The sequence below is a fragment of the Pituophis catenifer genome, unplaced genomic scaffold (genome assembly GCF_029215685.1).
Source record: "Pituophis catenifer annectens isolate HBS135680 unplaced genomic scaffold, rPitCat1.0.hap2 SCAF_7, whole genome shotgun sequence".
Lineage (NCBI taxonomy): Eukaryota > Metazoa > Chordata > Lepidosauria > Squamata > Colubridae > Pituophis > Pituophis catenifer.
The window spans coordinates 34,992,267-35,015,026 of record NW_027256887.1 but is presented as its reverse complement, the minus strand read 5'-3'; the positions used below and the strand labels follow the sequence as shown (position 1 = coordinate 35,015,026).

Below are 22,760 nucleotides of genomic sequence, written 5' to 3'. Positions count from 1 at the left end.
ATTCTCTACAATCGATCATGGAGAATGCACGAAAGGGAGACTTCTTGACCTCCATCAACCTCACGGAGGCATACTTGCACATCCCAATTTCTCAACAACACAGGCAGTACCTGAGGTTTTGCTACAATGGCAAACATCTCCAATATTGTGCCTTCCCATTAGGACTGGCATCAGTGCCATGAGTGTTTACAAAGATCTTAGCAGCGCTGGGAACTTTGCTCAGGGCCCAGGCTGGTCCAAATTCTGGCTTACCTGGACGACATTCTGGTCCAATCAACATCTTACGCATGAGTGGGGGAGGACGCACAAACTACAGTAAGATGCCTGCAGGCCCATGGCTTCTCCATCAATGTGGAGAAGAGCCATCACACGCCGACGAATTGCCTTTTACATCTGGGGGCGATAATCGATACCCTGGAGGGTCAAGTTTTCTTGTCCCCAGAGGTTGCAGAGCATCAGGGATCTGATAGCGCAGATTCGATCCAACCAGGCAACATCTCTAGACTTACTTTCAGCCCTATTAGGCAAGATGATTTCTTGCATAAATGTTGTCCCTTGGGCAAGACTCCCTGCGCGACCTTTACAGTGGTTCCTACTACCCTTTCAGAGGTCAGGCCGGGGCAGTTCCCATGTCAGAGTTCATGTACCGGTGGCAGTGTTGACCTCTTTCCTCTGGTGGGCATCCAGTCACATGGTCAGAGGTTGTTATTTCAGGGACCAGGATCGTCTAGTGGTCATGACGGACGCCAGTCTAGAGGGCTGGGGAGCCCATTGCCAGAACTTAATGGCACAGGGGACTTGATCAAGGACAGAGTCACGTCGGAGCATAAATTGGCTAGAACTGAGGGCAGCACTCTTGGCTCTCAGGAAATTTAAGACCAGGATTGCAGGTCATCATGTGCTCCTGTTGACCAACAACGTAGCTGCTAAGGCACATGTAAACCGACAAGGGAGCACGCACTCCAGGTCACTGATGGAGGAGGCAAGGCTCCCCTGTTGCTGGGCAGAGAAGCACTTAATATCCATCAAAGCAGAGCACATTTTGGGCTCGAGCAATGTGCAGGCAGATTGACTAAGCAGGGCTACCATAGTGGAGTGGTGCCTGCTGCCGGAATTGTTCCAGGAATTTGCAGTTCGATTTGGTCTAGAACTTTTCACATCACCGACAAACAGCCAGCTGCCTCACTTCTTCTCCAGGTTCCCAGCACAGGGGTCAGAGGGAGTCCAACGCCTTTCGTTGCCCTTGGCCCCAGGGACTTCTTTACGCTTTCCCGCCCATAGCACTGATACCATGGGTGGTCAGTCGGATTTTGCAGGACAAAGTAATTCTCATAGCCCTGCATTGGCCCAGGCATCCGTGGTTTGCTGATTGCCACACCGTGGAGATACTGCCCGACAGGATCTTCCTCAGCCAGGGTCCCATCTATCATCTGGACCACAATGGTTACATTTGACCGCGTGGCGGTTGAGCGGAGACTTCTGAAGGAGCAGAACTTCTTCTCTGGTGTTATTCGAACAATACAGGCTGCCAGACGACCATCCACAACATGTATTTATGACGCCACTTGGCGGGCCTTTTGTGAGTGGTGCACCAGATGGAACGCTGAGGCCACCAGGGTCTCCGTTCCACAACTGTTGGACTTTCTTCAAGAAGGTTTGGAAAAAGGATTGGCCCCATTGACTCTACATAGGCAGGTAGCGGCTCTGGCTTCAGTTTGGTCCTGTGGGGAGAGTGCCTTGATAGCACAGCACCCAGAGGTGGGAAGGTTCCTAAGAGGGGCCACCAATTTAAGACCTTTGGTGATTCATCGTTATCTGACTTGGGATCTTTCCAAAGTGTTACAGGTACTCACTAAAGCTCCTTTTTAACCACTCAGGATGGTACACCTGACCTTTTTAACATATAAGGTGGTTTTTCTCATGGCCATAACATTGGCCAGGAGAATATCGGAGTTGGACGCACTCTCCGTGAGAGAGGAATTATGTATTTTTCACATGGATCGAGTTGAATTGCAGCTGAACCCTGCCTTTCTGCCCAAGATCAACTCCTGGTTTCATTGGGCGTAGTTGATTTTGCCAGATTTTTGCCCTAATCCATCTCACTCCAGAGAACATGTATGGCACACTCTGGATGTGCGGAGGGCCTTGCACATCTATATAAAATTATGAGGGCCTTCCAGAAGACGGAAGCACTTTTTATGTCCTAGTTACCAGGCACTATGGGGCAGCAGCTTTCGGCTTCCACAGTTGGCAGGCTGATCCAGGTGACTATTGCCAGAGCTTAGGATGTACAATCATTGCTGAGACCTAGGGCAACTACTGCCCACTCCACCAGAAGTGCGGAAGACCACAGCAGCTTGGGTGACGCAAGCTTCGGTGGAAGAGATCTGTCGAGCGGTGACTTGGATGACTCCGTCGCCATTCATTTGACATTACAGGCTGGACTCTTACGCCTTGGTGGAGGCAGCATTTGACAGGAGAGTCTTACAGCAGGTATTGGAGACGCCCAGCAACCAGGATCAGACAGGTACCCACCCGTGAGGATGACCTGGTTTGGTAAGTCCCATGCCTGGAGTCTCGAGTCCCCTATCAGGAAACCGATGTTGGTCCTATCTGACACACCCCTTTTCTGGAGGGGAAGAGACTCCAGCCCCACCATTAAGAGGGGTCTGGTCTGGGGCATCCTTGAAGTGTCATTACAGGTGCTGCTTCCTGAAATATCATGAGGGCATCATTGAAACTGGAACACCAGAGGGGGTGTCTCTTCAAATTACAACCCAGTCTGTAGAGCTAGAAGACAGAGTGAATCCCATGCCTGGAGTCTCTCCTCCCCTCCAGAAAACGTTTTCTGCTTAATGGTGCTTGGAGAAAACAAAAACCACGATGCCCTTTTTATCATTTCAATAAGGGGAACAAAATAATGATGTGAACAAAAGTTAAGCTGCATCAGGTTTATCCTGACTAATTCCACACACTGATTTCAGAGAAATTTGGGCCATTCAGCCCAATAAAATGCTGTATAAACTGCATTTTTCAGCCAAATGAGCAGTTGTAGCAGCATTATAAAAGCAACCATGAATGCAAAGATACCAACACCAAAAATCTGAAAATAAATTTCATACAGAGCCTACAATGTCTACCCAGCAATTTTAAAAAAGAGCTAGGCTGGAATCACAAAAGCTGCTCAGCTGAAATGTTCTTGAGCTTTTCTGCGTTTGAACTGTGAATATAATTCAGAAAAAGTTTTGCACAATGTGTGAGTCCAGCCAAGTAGGACTTTCATGTTAATCTAAATATATGGTGACTGAGGGACTCTGGGAGTGGAAATCTTAAAAGTTGCCAAGTTTGAAAATACTGATCTAAGGGTCCATACTGCACTGCACTCTGAGCTTGGCTGTCTGTCTTTCTGTCAGAGAGAGAGAGGGAGGGAGGGAGAGTGAGAGGGGAAGAGATTGCGATTGAAATCTAGCAAGCAATCGCAGGGCATATTTGCATTGATAGAGCCTTTCACATTTTCTGACACTGAGAGCAATCAACCAATGGAATAGAAGTTGCCTTCAGAAGCTTTGGGAGCTTCATCACTGGAAGCTTTCAAGAAGAGACTGGACTGCCATCTGTCAGAAATGGTGTTAGGGTCACCTGCTTGGGCAGGGGGTTGCACTAGATGACCTACGAAGTCCCTTCCAACTTTATTAATCTGTTAAAATAAGGAAAGGGGAGGAATGAGCCCAGTAGTAGATCCAGATTTGGAAGGGACCATGGAGGTCTTTTAATCCAACCTCCTGCTCAGGCAGGAAACCCTATACCATTTCAGACAATTTGTATTAGTACATTACAAATTGTGCACAACAATGGATGCAAACAGACTGTACGTTATTGGGTGAAAACTCAGATCCCTTCCGTTACCTACAGACCTCAACTTACAACCACAATCGAGTCCAAACTACAACTTTGTTTTATTGTTTTTGCACTAGCCCTTAACAGGATGAAAAGACAACAGAATTTGACAGATTTCTTCAGTAAGAAACCAAGATCGGAATCAGATACGATAGAATTGGCCTTGGATGAGCCAAAGCAATCACAAGCACAACCACTACAACTTGGAGAAAGCAGCACATCAATTACTGAAAGAACCGATAACTCCGAAATTAAAAATAATCTTCCTGTCAGTTGGACATTGCAACAGTATTAACAACTTTAAAGAAAAATATGAGGGACTGGAAATTTCCAACAAAATGTTACGTTGCAAGTACTGTGCTAAATTTGACTTCATAAAAGAAAGAAGTGTTCATATATCAAAAAAATGGAAATATTTCCAGATTGAGGCGGCAGGGAAAAACAAAGAGGTACAACAAGCTTCTCTAAGAAAAAAAATGAAAGAACATTTTTCATCAAAAGCTCATAACATTTGCACAGAGAACTTAAAACAATGTGAGCAGGATGCAGTAACAAAAGGAATAGATAGGATGACTGAAAAATATTTAGGTACAACTTATAGAATATTCAATACAGTTTACAGCCTGGCACGAAGATGTAAACTATTTTCAGACATAGATGACATAGAAGTGCAAATTAAAAATGGACTAGATATGGGAATAGGATTGTATTCATGTAAAACTGCAGTGAAAATAGTTGATTTCATTGCAAAAGAAATTAAAAACAAATTATTTACTAAAATTATTGAAAAAATCTGAAAATATGTTTGTATGTATGTATATTGATGAAGCCTCAACGATATCTTGCAAACCAGTTCTGATACTTTTCTTAAAAGTTGAGAATTCAGTTACCTCACCAACTATTTTTGTTGAGCTAGTTGAATTGGAAAAAACAAAATGCAGAGACAATATATTCTTCAGTTATGGAAAGTTTAAATAATGTTGGGATTACTGAGAACTACCTAGAAAAACATTTAATAGGATTTTGCTCCAATGGTGCCAGCGTTATGCTTGTGAGAAAATCTGGAGTGAGCACTAGAATAGCAAAAGAGTTTCCAAACATCATAATATGGCACTGGTTAAACCATCGCCTCCAACTTGTTTTAGATGAATCGATAAAGGATATTTCCTTTACGTAAATCATTTTTAATGATTTAGCAAGTAAATCATTTAAAAATATTTATTGATAAGATATATACTATTTTTCATCAATCCAATAAAAACCAAACTGAACTTACCAAAATATCCGAAAAAGTTGGAATTGAAATTATAAAGATTGGTAGAGTTTTGGGATCAAGATGGGCTGCTTGTAGTTTAAGGTCAACCCTAGCTGTGTGGCGTGCTTATCCAGTGCTACATCACTATTTTCATTCAAGTGAAAAATACTTAGGTATGGCTGCCAGTCTTGAAAATATATATATTTTATGACTGATTTAGCATTGATGATCAACATTCTAAATGAAATTTCTCTTCTTTCAAATGCACTTCAAGCAAGAAATATAGACATCATAAAGGCTGAAAAACGTGTGATGAGATCAATTAAAGCATTTGAAATGCTTAGAAAGGAAAAGAGTGCATATGAAAAAAATTGATGGATTAATTATTTCAGAAGCCTTTAAAAATATAAAATTTATAGAAAATCACTGATTTGTAGCACTTCCTCAGGAAAGACTTTTAGAAAGCATTGTAACAAATTTGAATAAAAGACTAATGGATTGTGAATAATGGATTTAAAAACAGGTAGCCAATTTCAAGACATGAATAAATTAAAATTTCTCAATTTTTTTGAACCAGATTACTGGAATATTGAAGAAGTAGTAGTTCCATGAAAAGCATCTGAAGAATAATTGCTTGTATTTAGTGACATTTTTAATTATCAAATTAATATTAATGATTATCGAGATTTCATAGAAAATGTTTTTTAAAATTCCCAGAAATATGCAATTCCTGACAGTATTCAAAAAGCTAATGATATTGTCAGAACAATTGCTGTGAGTTCAGCAGAAGCGGAAAGGTTTTTTTCACAAATGAACATCATATGTTCAGAAAGAAGTCCCCTGTTTCCAATATAACAAACCCAATGACTATTAGTGTACCTCTACAAGAATGGGTCCCTATTCCTACAGTCAAAAAATGGTTGAGAGCACATCACACAGCCGATGATGCTAGAGTTAAACTGAAAAAAAGTGCGAGGACGCCAATCAAACAGCAGTTTGAAAATACCTTAAATAACAGTTTTATTGTTTTTTGTTATCTAGTAGTTTTTCATTAATATTTTAACTCTTTCTTGTAACAAAATCTAGTTTTGTGTACCTTTTTTATTGTTCTTATTTAAGTATTATATGCATGAAATAATAAACTACCTTTTTGTATATCTTTTTTTATACTTAAAACAATCATTAGGACAAAGAAGTGATGTTGAGTTGGCCACGCCCACCCAGTCACATGATCACCCAGTCACATGATCAGCCAGTCACAACCACCCAGCCAGTCATTAGGGCAGAGAACTGGTTGTTAAATTATTCGAATCCCACCACTGGATGTAATGTATCACAGGGAAAAAAGAGAAAAGGGCTGTCCAGCTCTGCCAGGGCTACATTTATCTATTCAGTTATACCTCTTTCTGAGGGTAAAAGTTTGTTCTTACTGACATCCCCTAAACTCTGCTGAAGATGTTAGTGTTAGGTCCCTATCAGAAAGCTGCCATTCTGGAAGAGAGGGGGGAGGCATCGTGGGCCACATAGTTTGCATGCTTTCGCTTTAATATTGTTTGTAACTGCTTGGGAGCTTAAAATGAGGGGGAGTTCACACCATCTGCAGCGACTCGTTCTGAACTGATCCAGGCTGGGTATCCAAAGTTGCAGTGCTCCGAACATAAACTCTTTTCATCATCCAGCCTCAGTGATTTCCAAAACACCTTTGTGGCATATTATTGGCTACTGATGGACACAGGGTATGGGGGGGGGAGGGGTTGAAAGGGAAAAGTTAGCCTAATGCTTCGCACCTGAATTTCAGATTCCACCTGACTTCTCTGCTATCACTATCTCTCAGTAAAAGTTCCTTTTGAAATGTAAATTGTTTCAAGAGTTTTACTTTCTTGGGAAGATAGTTGAGGAAGATCCGTACACCTAGCCTGGTAATGAAACGTTTAGAAACCAACCCACAAGCTTGAAGAACAAACCTTTACCCTTATCCTACACCTGAGCTATATATATTTGCCACTATTGCATACCTCTTTCTGTTGATCTCCTACCAATAGGAAGAAAACAAAGGATTCTATTTTTTCCTCAAAAATATATTTCACGATCTTAAATTTTGACTAAAGCAATCAGCAGCAAAATTTCAATTAAAAAATCACATAATTACAACATATATTGCAGAGTTTATTGCTTTATGGTACGATCTTAATAACTTTAGACATTTATAAAAACGTACCCACATTTGGGACACTTTCTTAGGCTGATTAGATTATAATTACGACAACAACCAGTTAGTATACATATTTTAAGGTATATATTATTTAAAGAAATGCATAATTTAAAAATGGGAACCTTTTAAAAATAAATTAAATCAAAATGACCTTTATGTCTATTAAAGAGTAATGTGGCAGAAAAAAACCTAGAGTTGGGTAATTGCATCAGCATTTTTCTACCTTTTGCAATACTTATTAGCATGTCTAAATTGTTAATCGAACAATTAAGATTGTGGCAAAGCCTACCTATGGGCAGCTTCCCAAAAGCAGTTCTTTCCACAAACATCAGAAGGCAGCATCCAATAGGAATTCCAGTAAGATACAGAAATATTCTTACACCTAACAGGATAAGACAGAAACAATCCTGTATGAACATTGTGTTTTATCATTAGAGATTGCTGTGGAATATTTTACTTGCTCCTTAAAGAAAACGTTATTACAAAATTATAATGCTGGTCTGTGACTGTAATAAAGATTAATTGATTGTTTACTAAATGATCTGCTCCACTCCTTGAAGACATAACTTCCTCTAGTTGTGTCAAGTACACTGTACTGTATCAAGATAAATCAAATAGGATCAAAATTTAACAGAAAAGCCTAGTTTCAATGTAATGTCAAATCTTACACATGTTAAATTCAGTGGTACTTATTAGACAAGTATGAATAGCTTAATATTTCTTATCACATATTTACTATGTTTGCTATTAAACTTGTTTTTATACTATACTATTTGTACAGAGCAGATGCTGCCTATAAATAATAAAAATGTCAGTGACATACAAAAGAAGTGAAAAAATTGCAACTTTTAAAAGACACCCCAATGAACACAGGTGGGCTTCAGCCGGTTCGGACAGGTTCAAGTGAACTGGTTGTTACGATGCTGCACAGTTTGGATAACCGGCAAATCCCACTACTGGCTGGCCCCGCCCTGCCCACCCTGCCCACTGCCCCACCCACCCCGCCTCTTACAGCCACTTTTCTCGTGTCTGCTTTGGCCGCTTGCTTGTCCTGCTTGCAGCTTGACTACGCCCACTCCGATTCCCTTGTCGGCTTGTCCACTTTCCTGGCTTGCCAGCTGTCGCAGCTCACCTAGACCCTAGATCACACCATGATCTAGGATCACGTGATGTCCCAGTGCCTGGAGGCCGTGCGGATCTGGATGGGGAGAAACAAGCTCAGACTCAACCCCTCCAAGACCGAGTGGCTGTGGTTTCCGGCGTCCCGATATAGCCAGCTGGTTCCATCGCTGACTATTGGGGGTGCGATCTTGGCCCCCTCAGAGAGGGCTCGCAACTTAGGTGTCCTCCTGGATGCACAGCTGTCTCTAGAAGATCATGTGATGGCTGTGGCCAGGGGGGCTTTATATCAGGTTCACCTGATTCACCAGTTGCGTCCCTTTCTGGACCGGGACTCCTTGCGCACGGTCACTCATGCTCTCGTCACCTCCCGTCTGGACTACTGTAATGCTCTCTACATGGGGTTCCCCTTGAAGAGCACTCAGAGGCACCAACTGGTCCAGAATGCGGCCATGCGGGTGATTATGGGAGCAACACCTGCTCTCCACTTCCCTTGCCTGCTTTCTTGGCTCCCCAACCATCACACAGCTCACCTAGGTCCTCTCCAGTTCCCTCACTGACTCGCCAGCTTGCCTGGGTCCCCAGCCGTTGCAGCTCTCTTAGGTCCTAGACCAGATGGCACCTGTGTCCCAGCTGCTATCCAGCTTCTTGGCTCCCAAGCCTTTGCTGCTCCCTAATTTTAGGTAAGTAAGTTCCTGTTTTACTTTATACCTCACCTCCGGGGCCGTTGCATGCATTCCTGAGAAATCTACATTTGCTCCAACGCTCGTCTAAAACCCCTGGGTCAAATTATGCTCCACCCCTGGACCGAAGCAATTTATCTGGCCTGTGGCCTGCCGCACTTAGCCGAAGGGCCGCAGGGGGGCAGCACAGGCAGGCTGAAATGACTTGAGTTCTTACCTGTAAGAGGTCCCATCCGGAAAATGCTGTGGTGGAAAGTACCTGGAGAGCATGTGAAGCATCTCCGCAAATGACTGAGGCTCTCCCAGCACCAACTGCAAGAAGCTCTGCCGGCCGCAATATGTTGCTTGATCTTGTGGCCGCTTCTTGCAGCACTTGGAGCACTTGGTACTGGGCGTGCTTTGGGCGCTCGGGGAGATGCTCCACGTGCTCTCTGGGTCTGTGGCTGCTTCTCTCCACTGCTGCTGTTGCCATTTATTTATTTGTTTTAATTAATTAATTAATTAATTAATTAATTAATTAATTAATTAATTACATGTATTTATATGCCACCATTCTCCCAAAGGACTCAGGGCGGCAAACACAAGTTAAGAAACAAGTACAATAAAATCATAATAAGTCCGGAATCAGTCTCAGCCTATTTGTTTGAAAAGCCAAGTCTACAAGTCCCGACGGAAGGAGCGGAGATCAGGAGCCGTCCGGAGCTCAGTAGGTAATTCATTCCAGAGGGTGGGAGCACCCACAGAGAATGCCCTACCCCTGGGCACAGCAAGGTGACATTGGCTCGCCTTCGGAACCCTGAGGAGAGCAGCCCTATGTGAGCGAACAGGACGGTGAGAGGCAGGCAGGAGAAGGTCATGCAAATATCCCGGACCTAAGTCATGAAGGGCCTTATAGGTGAAGACTAGCACCTTGAAGCGGACCCAGAGAACCACTGGTAACCAGTGCAGCTCACGCAGGAGGGGTGTTATATGGGAGTAACGAGGGGCTCCCATAACAACCCGTGCAGCTGCATTCTGGATCAGCTGGAGTCTCCGGGTGCATCTCAGGGGCAGGCCCATGTAGAGGGAATTGCAGTAATCCAAGCGGGAAGTAACCAGGGCATGAGTGACTGTGCGAAGATCATCTCGGTCCAGGAAAGGGCGCAACTGGCGCACCAGGCGAACCTGTGTGAAGGCCTCCCTGGTCACGGCCTTTAGATGGTCTTCTAGGGATAGCCGAACATCCAGGAGGACACCCAAGTTGCGAGCCCTATCAACGGGTGCAAGTTTTTCCTCATCTATCAAAAGTGATGGAGCCTCTGAAACCCGAGATGCCGGCATCCACAGCCACTCAGTCTTAGAGGGATTGAGTTTGAGTCTGTTTCTGCCCATCCAGGCCCGTACCTCCTCCAGGCAATGGGACATCATGGAAAGGGCATCTCTGGGGTGGTCTGGGGTGGAGATGTATAATTGGGTATCATCAGCATATTGATGATATCTCACCCAAAGCCACAAATGATCTCACCCAGTGGTTTCATATAGATGTTAAAGAGCAGGGGGGAGAGAACTGACCCCTGAGGCACCCCACAATTAAGGGGCCTCGGGGTGGATCTCTGCCCTCCCGCCCATACAAACTGAAAGCGACCCGAGAGGTAGGAGGAAAACCACCGAAAGACAGTGCCTCCCACCCCTACACCCACAAGTCGCTGCAGTAGGATACCATGGTCGATGGTATCAAAAGCCGCTGAGAGGTCAAGTAGGACCAGGATGGAGGAACAACCCCCATCCCGAGCCCGCCAGAGATCATTCACCAGAGCGACCAATGCTGTTTCCGTGCTGTGACCATGTCGGAAGCCTGATTGGTACGGGTCAAGGTATTCCGTTTCCTCCAGGAATTGTGGGAGCTGTTGAGCCACTACAGTCTCAACAACCTTCGCGATGAAGCGAAGGTTGGAGACGGGACAATAGTTATTAAGTGAGTCTGGATCCAGGGAAGGCTTCTTGAGGAGAGATCGAACCACTGCCTCCTTAAGAGAGGCGGGGAAGTTCCCCTGTCTCAACTAAGCATTGACAATTGCCTGGATCCAGTCTCTAGTCACCTCTCTGGCAGCCGAAACCAACCAGGAGGGACAAGGGTCCAATAAGCAAGTGGATGAACTAAGTTTGCCCACAATCCTGTCCACTTCCTTGACAGAAACAGGGTCAAACTCAATCCAGATATTATTCTCAAGACCCACCCTAGTCTCCCGATTGGATTCTGCCCAGTCAGAGTCCAATCTGATCCGGATCTGAGCGATTTATCATGCAGAAACTGTACAAAATCCTCAGCTCTGCCCTGCAAAGAGTCTTCCCTCGCTCCCTGATTGAGGAGGGAGCGGGTCACACGAAACAGGGCCGCTGGGTGGTTTTCTGCAGATGCAATGAGGGCGGCGAAGTAGTGACGTTTCGCCACTTCCATCGCCACTAGATAAGACCTAATATGGGTTCTTAACTGTGTTCAGTCAGATTCAGATCGGGAGGACCTCCAACTCTCCTCTAAGCATCTTTTCTGACGTTTCATTTCCTGGAGCTCCATGGAAAACCAAGGAGCAATCTGGGATCTGGTTGGGTTAGAGGCCGCAAAGGTGCGATTCTGTCCAAGGCGTCGGTAGTCACCCGTTCCCAGGATGCCACCAGAGCCTCAGCTGAATCGCAGGATTGAGAGGTGGGGAATGTCCCAAGCTCCTTCAAGAACCTTTCTGGGTCCATCAGGCGCCTAGGGTGGAACCATATTATGGGTCCCGTCTCCCAGCGGCAGGGGTTGGCAGATTGAAAGTCTAGTCTAAGGAGGGAATGGTCAGTTCATGACAGGGGAGTGATGGAAAGTTCCCCCTTACCATGACCATTTATCCACAGCCCAGAGAGAAAAACCAGGTCGAATGTGTGTCCTCCCCTATGAGTTGGGCCCTGAATAACCTGAGTCAGGTCCATGGCTGCCATGGAGGCCATGAACTCCCGGACTGTCTCAGATGACTCACCGTTCGAGGGCAGATTAAAATCCCCCACAACTAAAAGGCTGGGGAGTTCAAGTGCCTTGGTGGTACAGGGGTTTAAAGCACCCTGTTATTAAGCTTATTAAGACCAGCTGCCTGCAATTACTGCAGGGTTCGAATCTCGCCAAGGCTCAAGGTTGACTCAGCCTTCCATCCTTTCTAAGGTAGGTGAAATGAGGACCCAGTTGTGGGGGCAATAAGCTGACTTTGTATAAATATACAAAAGGATGAAGGCTATTGCTGAGCACATTGTAAGCCGCCCTGAGTCTTCGGAGAAGGGCGGCATATAAATCAAATTAAAAAAAAAAAAAAAGTGCCACCTCAGACAAGACATCGAGCAGTGCGGGCAGGGCTGTGGCAACATAGCTGGGAGATAGGTATGTGACCAACATGCCCGACTGAACTCCAGGGTCCCACTTCAATAGAAGAGACTCACACCCGCCTATCTGAGGGACAGTGACCTCCCTAGGACTCAGACTTTCTCTAACAACTACTGCCACCCCCCCGCCCTTTCTCTGGTGTCGCGGCTGGTGCAGGACACGAAAGCCTGAGGGGCATAAATCAGAGAGAGGGATTCCCCCCTCTTGCCCCAACCAGGTCTCCGTGATACAGGCCAGCTCCTCATCAATAAGATCTCGTATGAGGAGAGCCTTATTCATCACAGACCTGGCATTCACATATATCAGACGGAAACCAGGATCCTTCGCTCTCATATCCCCAGGAAAGCAGGGTGAGCAGGAGGTATGGGAGCAAGTCACCATCCGAATGCATCTGGTGTGATGCTCCCCACCCCTACTTCAATTTCTTCTGCCCCTTCCCACCATCACAGGTATAGCTTGTCCCACCCTCCTCCAAGCATCTCCTACGATTCCCAACCTCCCCAACCCACTGGGACTGTCAAAATGGCATGGCTGCTGATCCTTGAGAGACCCCCCAGTCTCATTTTTATTATTAAAAACCACCCTCCTCCCGGATCCCCTTAAAATTGGATCTAAAAATCTATTTAAAAAACCCCAGAGTTTCCGTTTTTTAGCGTACCACCTCTCGGGGTTCCAAAACCCGTCATCAAGGGCAGCCCTCGATAATTGAGAGGGCCAAACCTGCGAGAGGGGGGAGTCTCGCAGTGCAAGGAGCTCTGCAGTTGAATACATTAAAGAATAGTAATGAGCTGAGAGTAATGAAGGATCATTTTCTATTAAAGGGTGTTAGAGATGGTAAAAACTGGTAGATTAAATAAGGGAGGAAAAGATGTTAAAGAGAATACAATATGCTAAAAACATCAGAACATCGGGACATCATCGTCCTATCATGACGATGGGAAGTCTTGTGATTATAATAAGTCTATTCAATGGTGGGGAAAAAAGTCTCAAACGCCGCCCTTTCAAAGTGACCCAAACCAGAGTCATAAGGTCAAATGAGAGATGGTCCGTCCCACCATAGTCCAAGACTCTCGGTGTCTGTGCCTCCTCCCGTTCTCACACCAGCGATAGCCGAGGCTTAGTTCAGAAAAAAGCAAGGTATAGTCATAGGATGGAATAAATGATTGAATAATCGAATAATCCGGGCAACTCAGGGAGGACAAGATGGTCAAATAATGGTCAAATAAGGCTGCAGATCAATCAAAAGTTATAAATTTATGCTGAGTGGCCCTATTAGGCCTAAGCCTAATAAGTGGGGGGGGCAGGTAAGGGGGAGACCAACCATCATCCCCCAGCTGACAATTCTCAGTTCCTTCCCCATAAGCTTGATCTTCAGGCCATTCAGCCCATTAAGCCCCTTCCATGCTTCAGAAAAAAAAGGGGGGGAGTGTCCAGATCCCTCAAAAACTGAGGGATCCTAATGTTTGTAATGCTGCCCTCTTCTCCACCAACAACAGGGGCATCTTTGCAGCCAAGCCTCCAGGTACTGCCGCCGTCCTCTAACCTCCTCCCCGACAGTCAGCTGTTCTTCGGGCTCCATCCACGGCTCTATCGAGCCGGCAACACCTCGACTCGCTGGGAGGGGGTCAAAAGATGGTTAACTGACCCCCGAGACCCCTGAAAATGTCGAACATCGCCTCCCTAAGCTTGGGTTCACTGCGGAGCTGCCATTTTGGTTTGCTGCCCAACGGAATTTATCTTGCGCAGCACAGCAAAATTTAGCAGCCGTGAGCCACTGCTTTATAAGAAAGCCCTGGATGCAACCTATCAGTTCAATACTAAGATACTTAATTCTTTTTAATCTTTAATTTATTCTTCAAACTTTAATAACTCAGATTCAGGAAGACTTTGCCGCTGACAGGGTTAGTTCAGACGAGATGACTGAGGCAGGCCTTGAGAGTGTTATCTGGGAGGAGTTCGATCCTGTGGCTCCCGAGGACGTGGACAGGATCTTGGGACGGCTGAACGCGACCACATGTTTATTGGACCCGTGTCCCTCCTGGTTGGTGCTGGCTCCCCGGGAGGTTACATGAGGCTGGCTCCAGGGGATTATTAACACTTCTTTGAGTGAAGGTGTCCTGCCGGCCGCCTTGAAAGAGGCGGTTGTGAGGCCCCTCCTCAAGAAGCCATCCCTGGATCCGGCTGTTTTGGCTAACTATCGTCCAGTCTCCAACCTTCGTTTTATTGCAAAGGTTGTTGAGAGTGTGGTGGCGCGACAGCTTCCCCAGTACCTGGATGAAGCTGTCTATTTGGATCCGCTCCAGTCCGGCTTCAGACCTGGGTACAGCACGGAAACGGCATTGGTCGCGTTGGTGGATGATCTCTGGAGGGCTCGGGATAGGGGTTACTCCTCTATCCTGGTCCTGTTAGATCTCTCAGCGGCTTTTGATACCATCGACCATGGTATCATGTTGCGCCAGCTGGAGGGACTGGGAGTGGGGGGCACCATTTTGCGGTGGTTCTCCTCCTATATCTCCAACCGGTCGCAATCTGTGTTGACAGGGGGGCAGCGGTCGACCCCGAGGCGCCTTGTTTGTGGGGTGCCACAAGGGTCGGTCCTCTCGCCCTTCCTGTTCAACATTTATGTGAAGCCGCTGGGTGAGATCATCTGTGGTTTTGGGGTGGAGTTCCATCAGTACGCTGATGATACTCAGCTGTACATCTCCACCCCAGACCATCCCAACGATGCCTTGGAAGTGATATCCCAGTGCCTGGAGGCCGTGCGGGTCTGGATGGGGAAAAACAGGCTTCGACTCAACCCTTCCAAGACCGAGTGGCTGTGGCTGCCGGCGTCCCGGTATAGCCAGGCTGGCGCCATCTCTGGTTATTGGGGGCGAATCACTGGCCCCCACGGAAAGGGCCCGCAACTTGGGTGTCCTCCTGGACACACGGCTGTCTTTAGAAGAGCATATGACAGCCGTGGCCTGGGGGGCTTTTTATCAGGTTCGCCTGATATGCCAGTTGTGCCCCTTTCTGGATCGGGACTCCCTATGCACGGTCACTCAAGCACTCATCACTTCTCGTCTGGACTATTGTAACACTCTCTACATGGGGCTCCCCTTGGGGTACACCCGGAGGCTCCAACTGGTGCAGAATGCGGTGGATTATGGGAGCGATGGGGCGCTCCCATGTGACTCCTCTTCTGTGCGAGCTGCATTGGCTTCCGGTGGACTTCCGGGTGCACTTCAAGGTGTTGGTGATCACTTTTAAAGCGTTCCATGGCTTAGGGCCGGGGTACTTACGGGATCGCCTTCTGCCACCAATTACCTCCCACCGGCCAGTTCGCTCCCACAGAGAGGGCCTCCTCAGGGTGCTGTCAGCCAGACAATGTCGGCTGGTGACCCCCAGGGGGAGAACCTTCTCTGTGGTGGCACCTACCCTTTGGAACAATCTACCCCCAGAGATACGAGTGATCTCCGACCTCCGGACTTTTCATTGGGCCCTAAAAACCTATTTTTTTCAGTTAGCCGGGCTGTCCTGATTTTACGGTTGGTTTTAAAATTTGATATGGATTTTAATTGAAAAGTTTTAAATTACGGGCCAAATTTATTTAATTATTTTAAATCTATTTTTAACTTTTTGTATAAATGTTTTTTATCTTGGTTGTTGACCGCCCTGAGTCCGAAAGGAGAAGGGCGGTATAGAAATCTGAAAAATAAATAAACAAATAAAAATAAATACAATAAACACCTCACCATATATTTTATGAATTAGAATGTTTTTATTTTAAAAATTAATTTCTAATATCTTCCATTTATACGCATAAGAATAGAAATATAAAAATTAGTTCAAATACTTTTTCTTTTAAAAATCTGAAGGCTTAACTATTGCACTGAATTAAATTCAAATATAAAGCACTCTGTCTTGCGGTAAAATGTTAATTCAGTTCTTGGGTTATCTAGATCAGGGGTCATCAACCTTTCGGACCTCAGGGACCACTAAATTCATAATTTTAAATCCTGCGGACCACTAATATGATCTGCGTAATGACCGGCTGGGTGGGCGTGGCTAGGTGGGCATGTGACTGGGTGGGCATGGTCAACTCAATGTCACTCACATTGAGGGGTGCCTCGCCAGCCTCTAATTGCCCTTCCCCTCCCAGACAGTCCTCGCCTCCCCACCTGGGCTCCTTAGGGCCCCAAGAGAAACAAGAGAAGTTGTTGGAGCTAAGCAGCCACCATGAGAAAGAGTTGCAAAACAGCTCAGTTCAAATTCGATCTGACCGAGAAGGAGGCTCAGCAGAAGCATCTCACTGAGGACTATGAGCATAGGCTTTCCAAGCAGAGGGAAGACCTGCGGGAGTGTAAAGCCAGGTATCGGTGCCCAGAGGCTCAGCGGGCTGAGATGGTCAGTCAGTTCCAGGCCATGAGGCAGTCCCACTGGAACAAGGCCCTCCGGCTCTTTGCACCAGCAGCGCCTCTCTCCAGCCTTCGCCCAAAGCCCTGCACCAGGAAGCTGAAGCAGACCCAGAGTCGGAATTTCTTCCACAAGAAGATCCCAAAGGGGGAGTCTCTGCAGTAACATAAATGGTCATTGCATGTAACCAGCCCAAGGGCCGTAGTTTGAGGACCCCTGATTTAATGCAATATAAAAAATGCAAATAAATTTTCTGTGGACCACCAAAATTTTCTCGCGGACCACCAGTGGTCCATGGACCACCACTTGGTGACCTAGATAGCTCCCAAGCTGTTGACATTAAGGAAGCTACTGAAGACTTGGCTATATCTCTAAGACCTTGGATAGGTTGGTGGTGCAACTCGTTATATAGGTTCTTTGTTCATATGTTCATCTTCATGGTGTTTATTACTTTTGTATTGTTCTCACTTTTTAATTGTAAGCTCTCCAAAGAGTCAGGCAGCCTTCAAACTGCTAAATGACTGAATGAATAAAGTCACTTTAGGTTGATAATAAATCATAAAGAGAGTGGAATCATGGCTCCTTACAGGAATAAGTTGCAAAGAGTGCAGTGAAGAACAGGATCCAACCTAACTTACCCTCATAAAAGAGGTTTGTAACTCATGTCGTTTCTGGCTTCTCCGTTAGTCTTGGCTCAACTCCGCTAGAATCAGATTTTAAAGCCAAAATAAAATACTGCTCCTTTTTACTGCTTTTATTGTTTTGTGAGCTGTCCAGAAATGTGGTTCTTAATATGAGGAGGTATGTATGTATGTATGTATGTATGTATGTATGTATGTATGTATGTAATAGGACAAACAGGAAACCCTAGCAGCAAGAACAGATCTTATACATATTAAGTAATATTTGAGCATTTTTGGTTACTCTTAAATCAGTAAACATCTGAGATACAGTGAAACCTTTTTTTTAAAGGAGCATTTTTGGCTTGCAATATCCCTGTATTCCTTCCAGCATGATGTATGATATCATCGATATGTTGACGATATCCGGCTTTAAATCTCCCACCCAAGTGATACAACAGAGTCTTCGTGTCTGGAGGTTGTGGGGGTTGGAATTGGCTTCAAATCAGCCCTAGCAACACTGAGTGCTTTTGTTTATTACAGCCACTTCCTTCCAAGGATTTTCCATCTTTAGTTCTGTTTGGGGGCCACACTACCCCAAGCAGAAACATCACACAATTTGGGGGTCCATCTGGACTCAAAACTCCTTTTCAATGAAAAGCTAGCAGCTGGGAGGGGGAGGACTTTCCACAATTTTGTTTCTTCCAATTGGACTCTTTCTTAGACAGCAAGGCCCTTCTCATAGCCATTCATGCCTTTCACATCCCAAATGGAACGTACTTTACATGGAGCTACCCTTGAACAGAATCCAGAAGTTATAGCTGGTAGTAATATCTCATATGCACTCCTTAATCAGCGTACATTATACTTTTGCTCTGTGAGCTGCATTGGCTGCCAGTATGTTTCTAGTGTTGGTTGTGCAGATATTATCTACCAGTTACAACTTCTGGCTTTGGTGGGGGCCAGGAAAAGAACCCTTTCTGTTGTGGCCACACTTTGGAATATCATTTCCACTGGCCCCGATCCTGTTGTCCTTTTGCAACATTTACAGACCTGGTTCTGTCACTGGACATGGAAATCAGTGGGTGTGGTTGAGTCTGTACAATGATTGTGCTGTTTTGTTATTGGTGAATTTGTTTTTAGCCCAACATGTTTCTGGTTTTTACGCTGTTTTGAATATTGTTAGTTGCCCAAATCTATTCCTCATGACTGTATTAGAGCAAGGAAGAAAATAAAGGATGTATGACACCATTAAACCATGGTTCCACTATTAAACACCCAATGTTATATAATTAACCAGCAGTCATGTTGTGTAAATCAGATTAATATAATGTCCAAAATGATCTATAAATATGAGTGCTGAAACAACCAGACCCCTAAAATAAGGAAACATCTCAATAAGCCAGAGTAATTTTAATGCCACTACAGTATTTCTGAAACTTACAAACCTTTATTATTCCGCTAACCAAAAATAGTGACATTCTACAGAAAAATAGTTCTGAATTTTGTCTATTAATTTTGCTTCAGGCACATTCATTACATTTACAGCTAAAGACTTTGTATACTTATCAACAGGTACACCTCATTTGCTTTTAAAAAAAACTTTTGTTCCTATGTAAGCATGTACAGAATTACAGCTTCAAAGTCAGACTAAGCAAGAAGTGGCTGATGGGCAAGTAGCCCTCAAGGGAGACTGAGTGGCTAATGCTTCCTAAGGCAGCATTTAACATCCAGCTGCCTGCAATTACTGCGAGTTCAATTCTCACCAGGCTCAAGGTCGACTCAGCCTTCCATCCTTTCTAAGGTGGGTAAATTGAGGACCCAGTTTGTGGGGGCAATAAGCTGACTTTGTATAAATATACAAAAGTATGAAGGCTATTGCTTAACGCATTGTAAGCCGCCCTGAGTCTCCGGAGAAGGGCGGCATATAAATCAAATTAAAAAAAAAAAGGGGGAGATGCTGCATTGGGACCGAGACTGCTGCTCCACTGTGGTGTGCGTGTGCAGTCCGGGGACATCTGCCTGCCCTCCCTGACTGCCATTGCAGCCGGGCACTGGCCCTGGCGCCATTAGGATAGGGCACTCAGGCACATGGAAAGTCTGGAGCTCGTCGAGACCTTTGGGACAGATCAGTTCCTCCAAGGCTTTGGTTCCTGGGAAGGACTCCATCATGGAGGGCTGTGTGCTCAGACCAGGCACTTTCTCTTTGGCCTTCCATCTTGCATCGGGCAGCAGGAGGCGGCAGTATGTGCCCAGGAAAGCTGCTTGCAGTTTTGCAGCCAAAGCCGTGATGTCTGCGAACCCACTTGTGAGGTGTTCTGTCTTGAGCAGAAGGTTGAACTAGACCTCCAAGGTACCTTCTAGCCTATGATTCTGAAGTGTGTGTGTGTGAGGGAGAGAGAGAGAGAGAGAGAGAGAGAGACAGACAGACAGACAGAGAGATAGATGTGGGTGAATTCCTGCGGGTACATTTTGGAGAAGTGTCAAGAGAAATACTAAAAGGGCAATCAGTTTGGGCTTAAATTCCAAATGAAATTGGGACTTCAGGGTAAGGGGACATGAAGAACTTTCAACTCCAGGTTTCTAAAAATCTTATTAAAATAAATGTCTAGAGGCAGCTCTTTAACTCATTAGTCTAGAGGGAGCAAAAGAGATAGGATCCCAATGAGGGCCCTTAGTGTATTTAGCTCAGGAATAACAGAATTGAATGGGACTTTGGAGGTCTTCTAGTCCAACTTCCTGCTCAGGCAGAAAAATTGAGGATGCCAAAATCTAAATCTAAGAGGGCCTGGGAAAGGTCCCAGAACAAAATAAGACTTAGAAGGTCTTGGGGGGGGGGGGGTGGACCCTATACGATTTCAGAGAAATGGCCATCCAGTCTTTTCAGAAAAACTTCCAGTGATCGAGCACCCAGAACTTCTGGAGACAAGCAGTTTCACTGGTTAATTGTTCTCACTGTCAGGAAGTTTCTTCTTAGTTTTAGGCTGCTTCTCTCTTTGTTCAGTTTCCATCCATTGCTTCTTCTTTTGCCTTCTGCTGATTTGGAAAATACATTGCCCCCCCTTCTTTGTGGCAGAAAACCAGTAGTAAAAAGATGCTAAAAAAGTTTTTTAAAAAAGTTCTGATGATTGCGCGTTGCTCAGCTGATTGTCGAAACTTTTTTTTTACATTTTTTACTACCGTTTTGGCGAACCAGTAGCATTTTTTTTGAAAAAAACTTTATTGAGTTTTTTTTAAAAAACATAAGTATATTGACATTTTCATTAATATCAGATGTGAAGTGTTTTTAACTATGTACAAAAAATATTTCTGGTGATATTTCAAATTACTTTTTACCTTTGTTTAACACACCTTTTTCTCTTTCTTTCATTTTTTCATGCATCCATTTATACCACCTTTCCCACTCAATATAATAATCTGACTTCTCATCATCATTTATTTCATGGATTAGTTTAGTCATCTCTGCGCACTCCAATATTTTCCTAATTATAAGTTCTTCTGGTGGTTGGGTTTTCTCTTTCCAATACTGTGCATACGCCAGTCTGGCGGCTATAATTATATGGATCATTAACTGAATCATTTCCTTTCTGTATGGCTTCTTTACTATTCCCAGGAAAAATATTTCCAGTGTTAATTCAATATCTTCCCCAATTATTTCTTGTAACCATCTCCTGATCTTACTCCAATATCCTTTCGCTTCCGGGCATGTCCACCACATGTGAAAGAAGGTGCCTTGACCATGGCCACATTTCCAACAGTTGGGATGTATATTAGGATATATCTTTGCTAGCCTGGCCGCGGCTAGATACCATCTATGGAGCATCTTGTAGTGGTTTTCCTTGTATGTCGCCGCTCTGGTCAATTTAAGGTTCTTATTCCATGCCTCCTCCCATTCATTAAAATTTATATCTCGTCCAATATTTTTCTCCCATGCGTTTATTTGATTCTTTGTTATATCCTCAGCCTTGTCATCATCTAGTAAATAATTATACAATTTAGCCAAAATCTTTTTGCCTGTTCCCATCAGGACTTTATCCAACCCATTAGGTCCAAATTCTAAGCTGTATTGTTCTTTGTCTTTCTGGTATCTAGATTTTATTTGTAAGTAGGTCCACCAATCTAAAATTATTCCTTGCTCTCTCAAGGTATCATTTGATTTGAGATTCCCTCCTTCATCTAAGATATCTTTATACCTACCCATTTTCTCCATTCCCCATCTATTGGGGTAAATCAGGGCCTCCATCGTAGAGAGCCAACTTCGGACTTTTTAATAATATCTTTGCCTAATCGGGGTCCATGTTTGTATCAGTGAATCTCTAATTTTGTGTCTATGAAAATATGTTTTCCTTTTCTTCTCTATGTCTGAAATGTGGGCATGCCACCCTTTTTGTAAGTCGTGGCCTTCTAGGGTTAAGATCCTCTCATTTTCCAGGGTGGTCCAATCTCTTATCCAAACTAGCTTAGCTGCCCTGTAGTATGTTTCCCAATCGGGGAGCCCAAATCCTCCTATATCTCTTTTGCCCCTTAAAATTTTAATGGAAAACCTTGGCTTCTTCCCCTCCCATATAAATTCTCTGATGATTTTATCTAATTCTGAGAAATTTTTTTTATCTAGGTTCACCGGTATATTTTGGAATAGGAATAATATTTTGGGGAGAATATTCATCTTAATCGCGGCTATCTTGCCCAAAAGTGACAATTTTATTTTCTTCCATCTATCGAGGTCTTGTTTCATTTTTCTAATTAAGGGGATATAGTTGTCCTCTTTTAGGGTCGAACATCTTGAAGTAATCCAAATTCCTAGGTATTTAATTTTTTTGACAACCTGTAATCCTAACACTTCTTCTATCTCATTTTTCTGACTCTCGGTTACATTCTTGGTCAGTACTTTAGTTTTAGTTTTATTCAATGTGAAGCCTGCCATCTCTCCATATTTACCCAATTCCTCTAGCACTTTTGGTCCCGATTCTATAGGGTCCTCAAGAATTAAAGCTACATCATCTGCAAATGCTTGCGTCTTGTAGGTCTCCTTCCTAATCTTTAGACCTTTTATTTCCTCGTTATTTCTAATTTTCCGTAACAAAACTTCTAGGGCCAAAATAAACAATAGTGGTGACAGGGGGCAGCCTTGCCTTACCCCTTTGCTAATCTGGAATATTTTTGTCCTATCTCCATTTACTAGGATACT

At 44.5% G+C, this 22,760-nt stretch overlaps 1 protein-coding gene and 1 pseudogene across 2 annotated transcripts in view; one reads left to right on the top strand and one right to left on the bottom strand.

Annotated features, from left to right (window-relative positions):
• Window positions 1–22,760, bottom strand: part of GXYLT1 (glucoside xylosyltransferase 1) — a 105,058-nt gene that overhangs the window by 57,164 nt on the left and 25,134 nt on the right. Inside the window, exons 1-2 of one of the 2 annotated variants that reach the window (XM_070947955.1) lie at window positions 8,377–8,455; window positions 7,654–7,746 (exon numbers count right to left, since the gene is read on the bottom strand). The exons of the other annotated variant lie outside the window; for it this stretch is intronic. Coding sequence (XP_070804056.1) covers window positions 7,654–7,706 — 53 coding nt within the window. The 5' untranslated portion in view covers window positions 7,707–7,746; window positions 8,377–8,455. Of the gene's footprint in view, window positions 1–7,653; window positions 7,747–8,376; window positions 8,456–22,760 lie in introns of those variants that run through there. 2 annotated transcript variants of the gene reach the window in all.
• On the top strand, window positions 1,441–6,167 carry LOC139319540 (E3 SUMO-protein ligase KIAA1586-like; annotated as a pseudogene).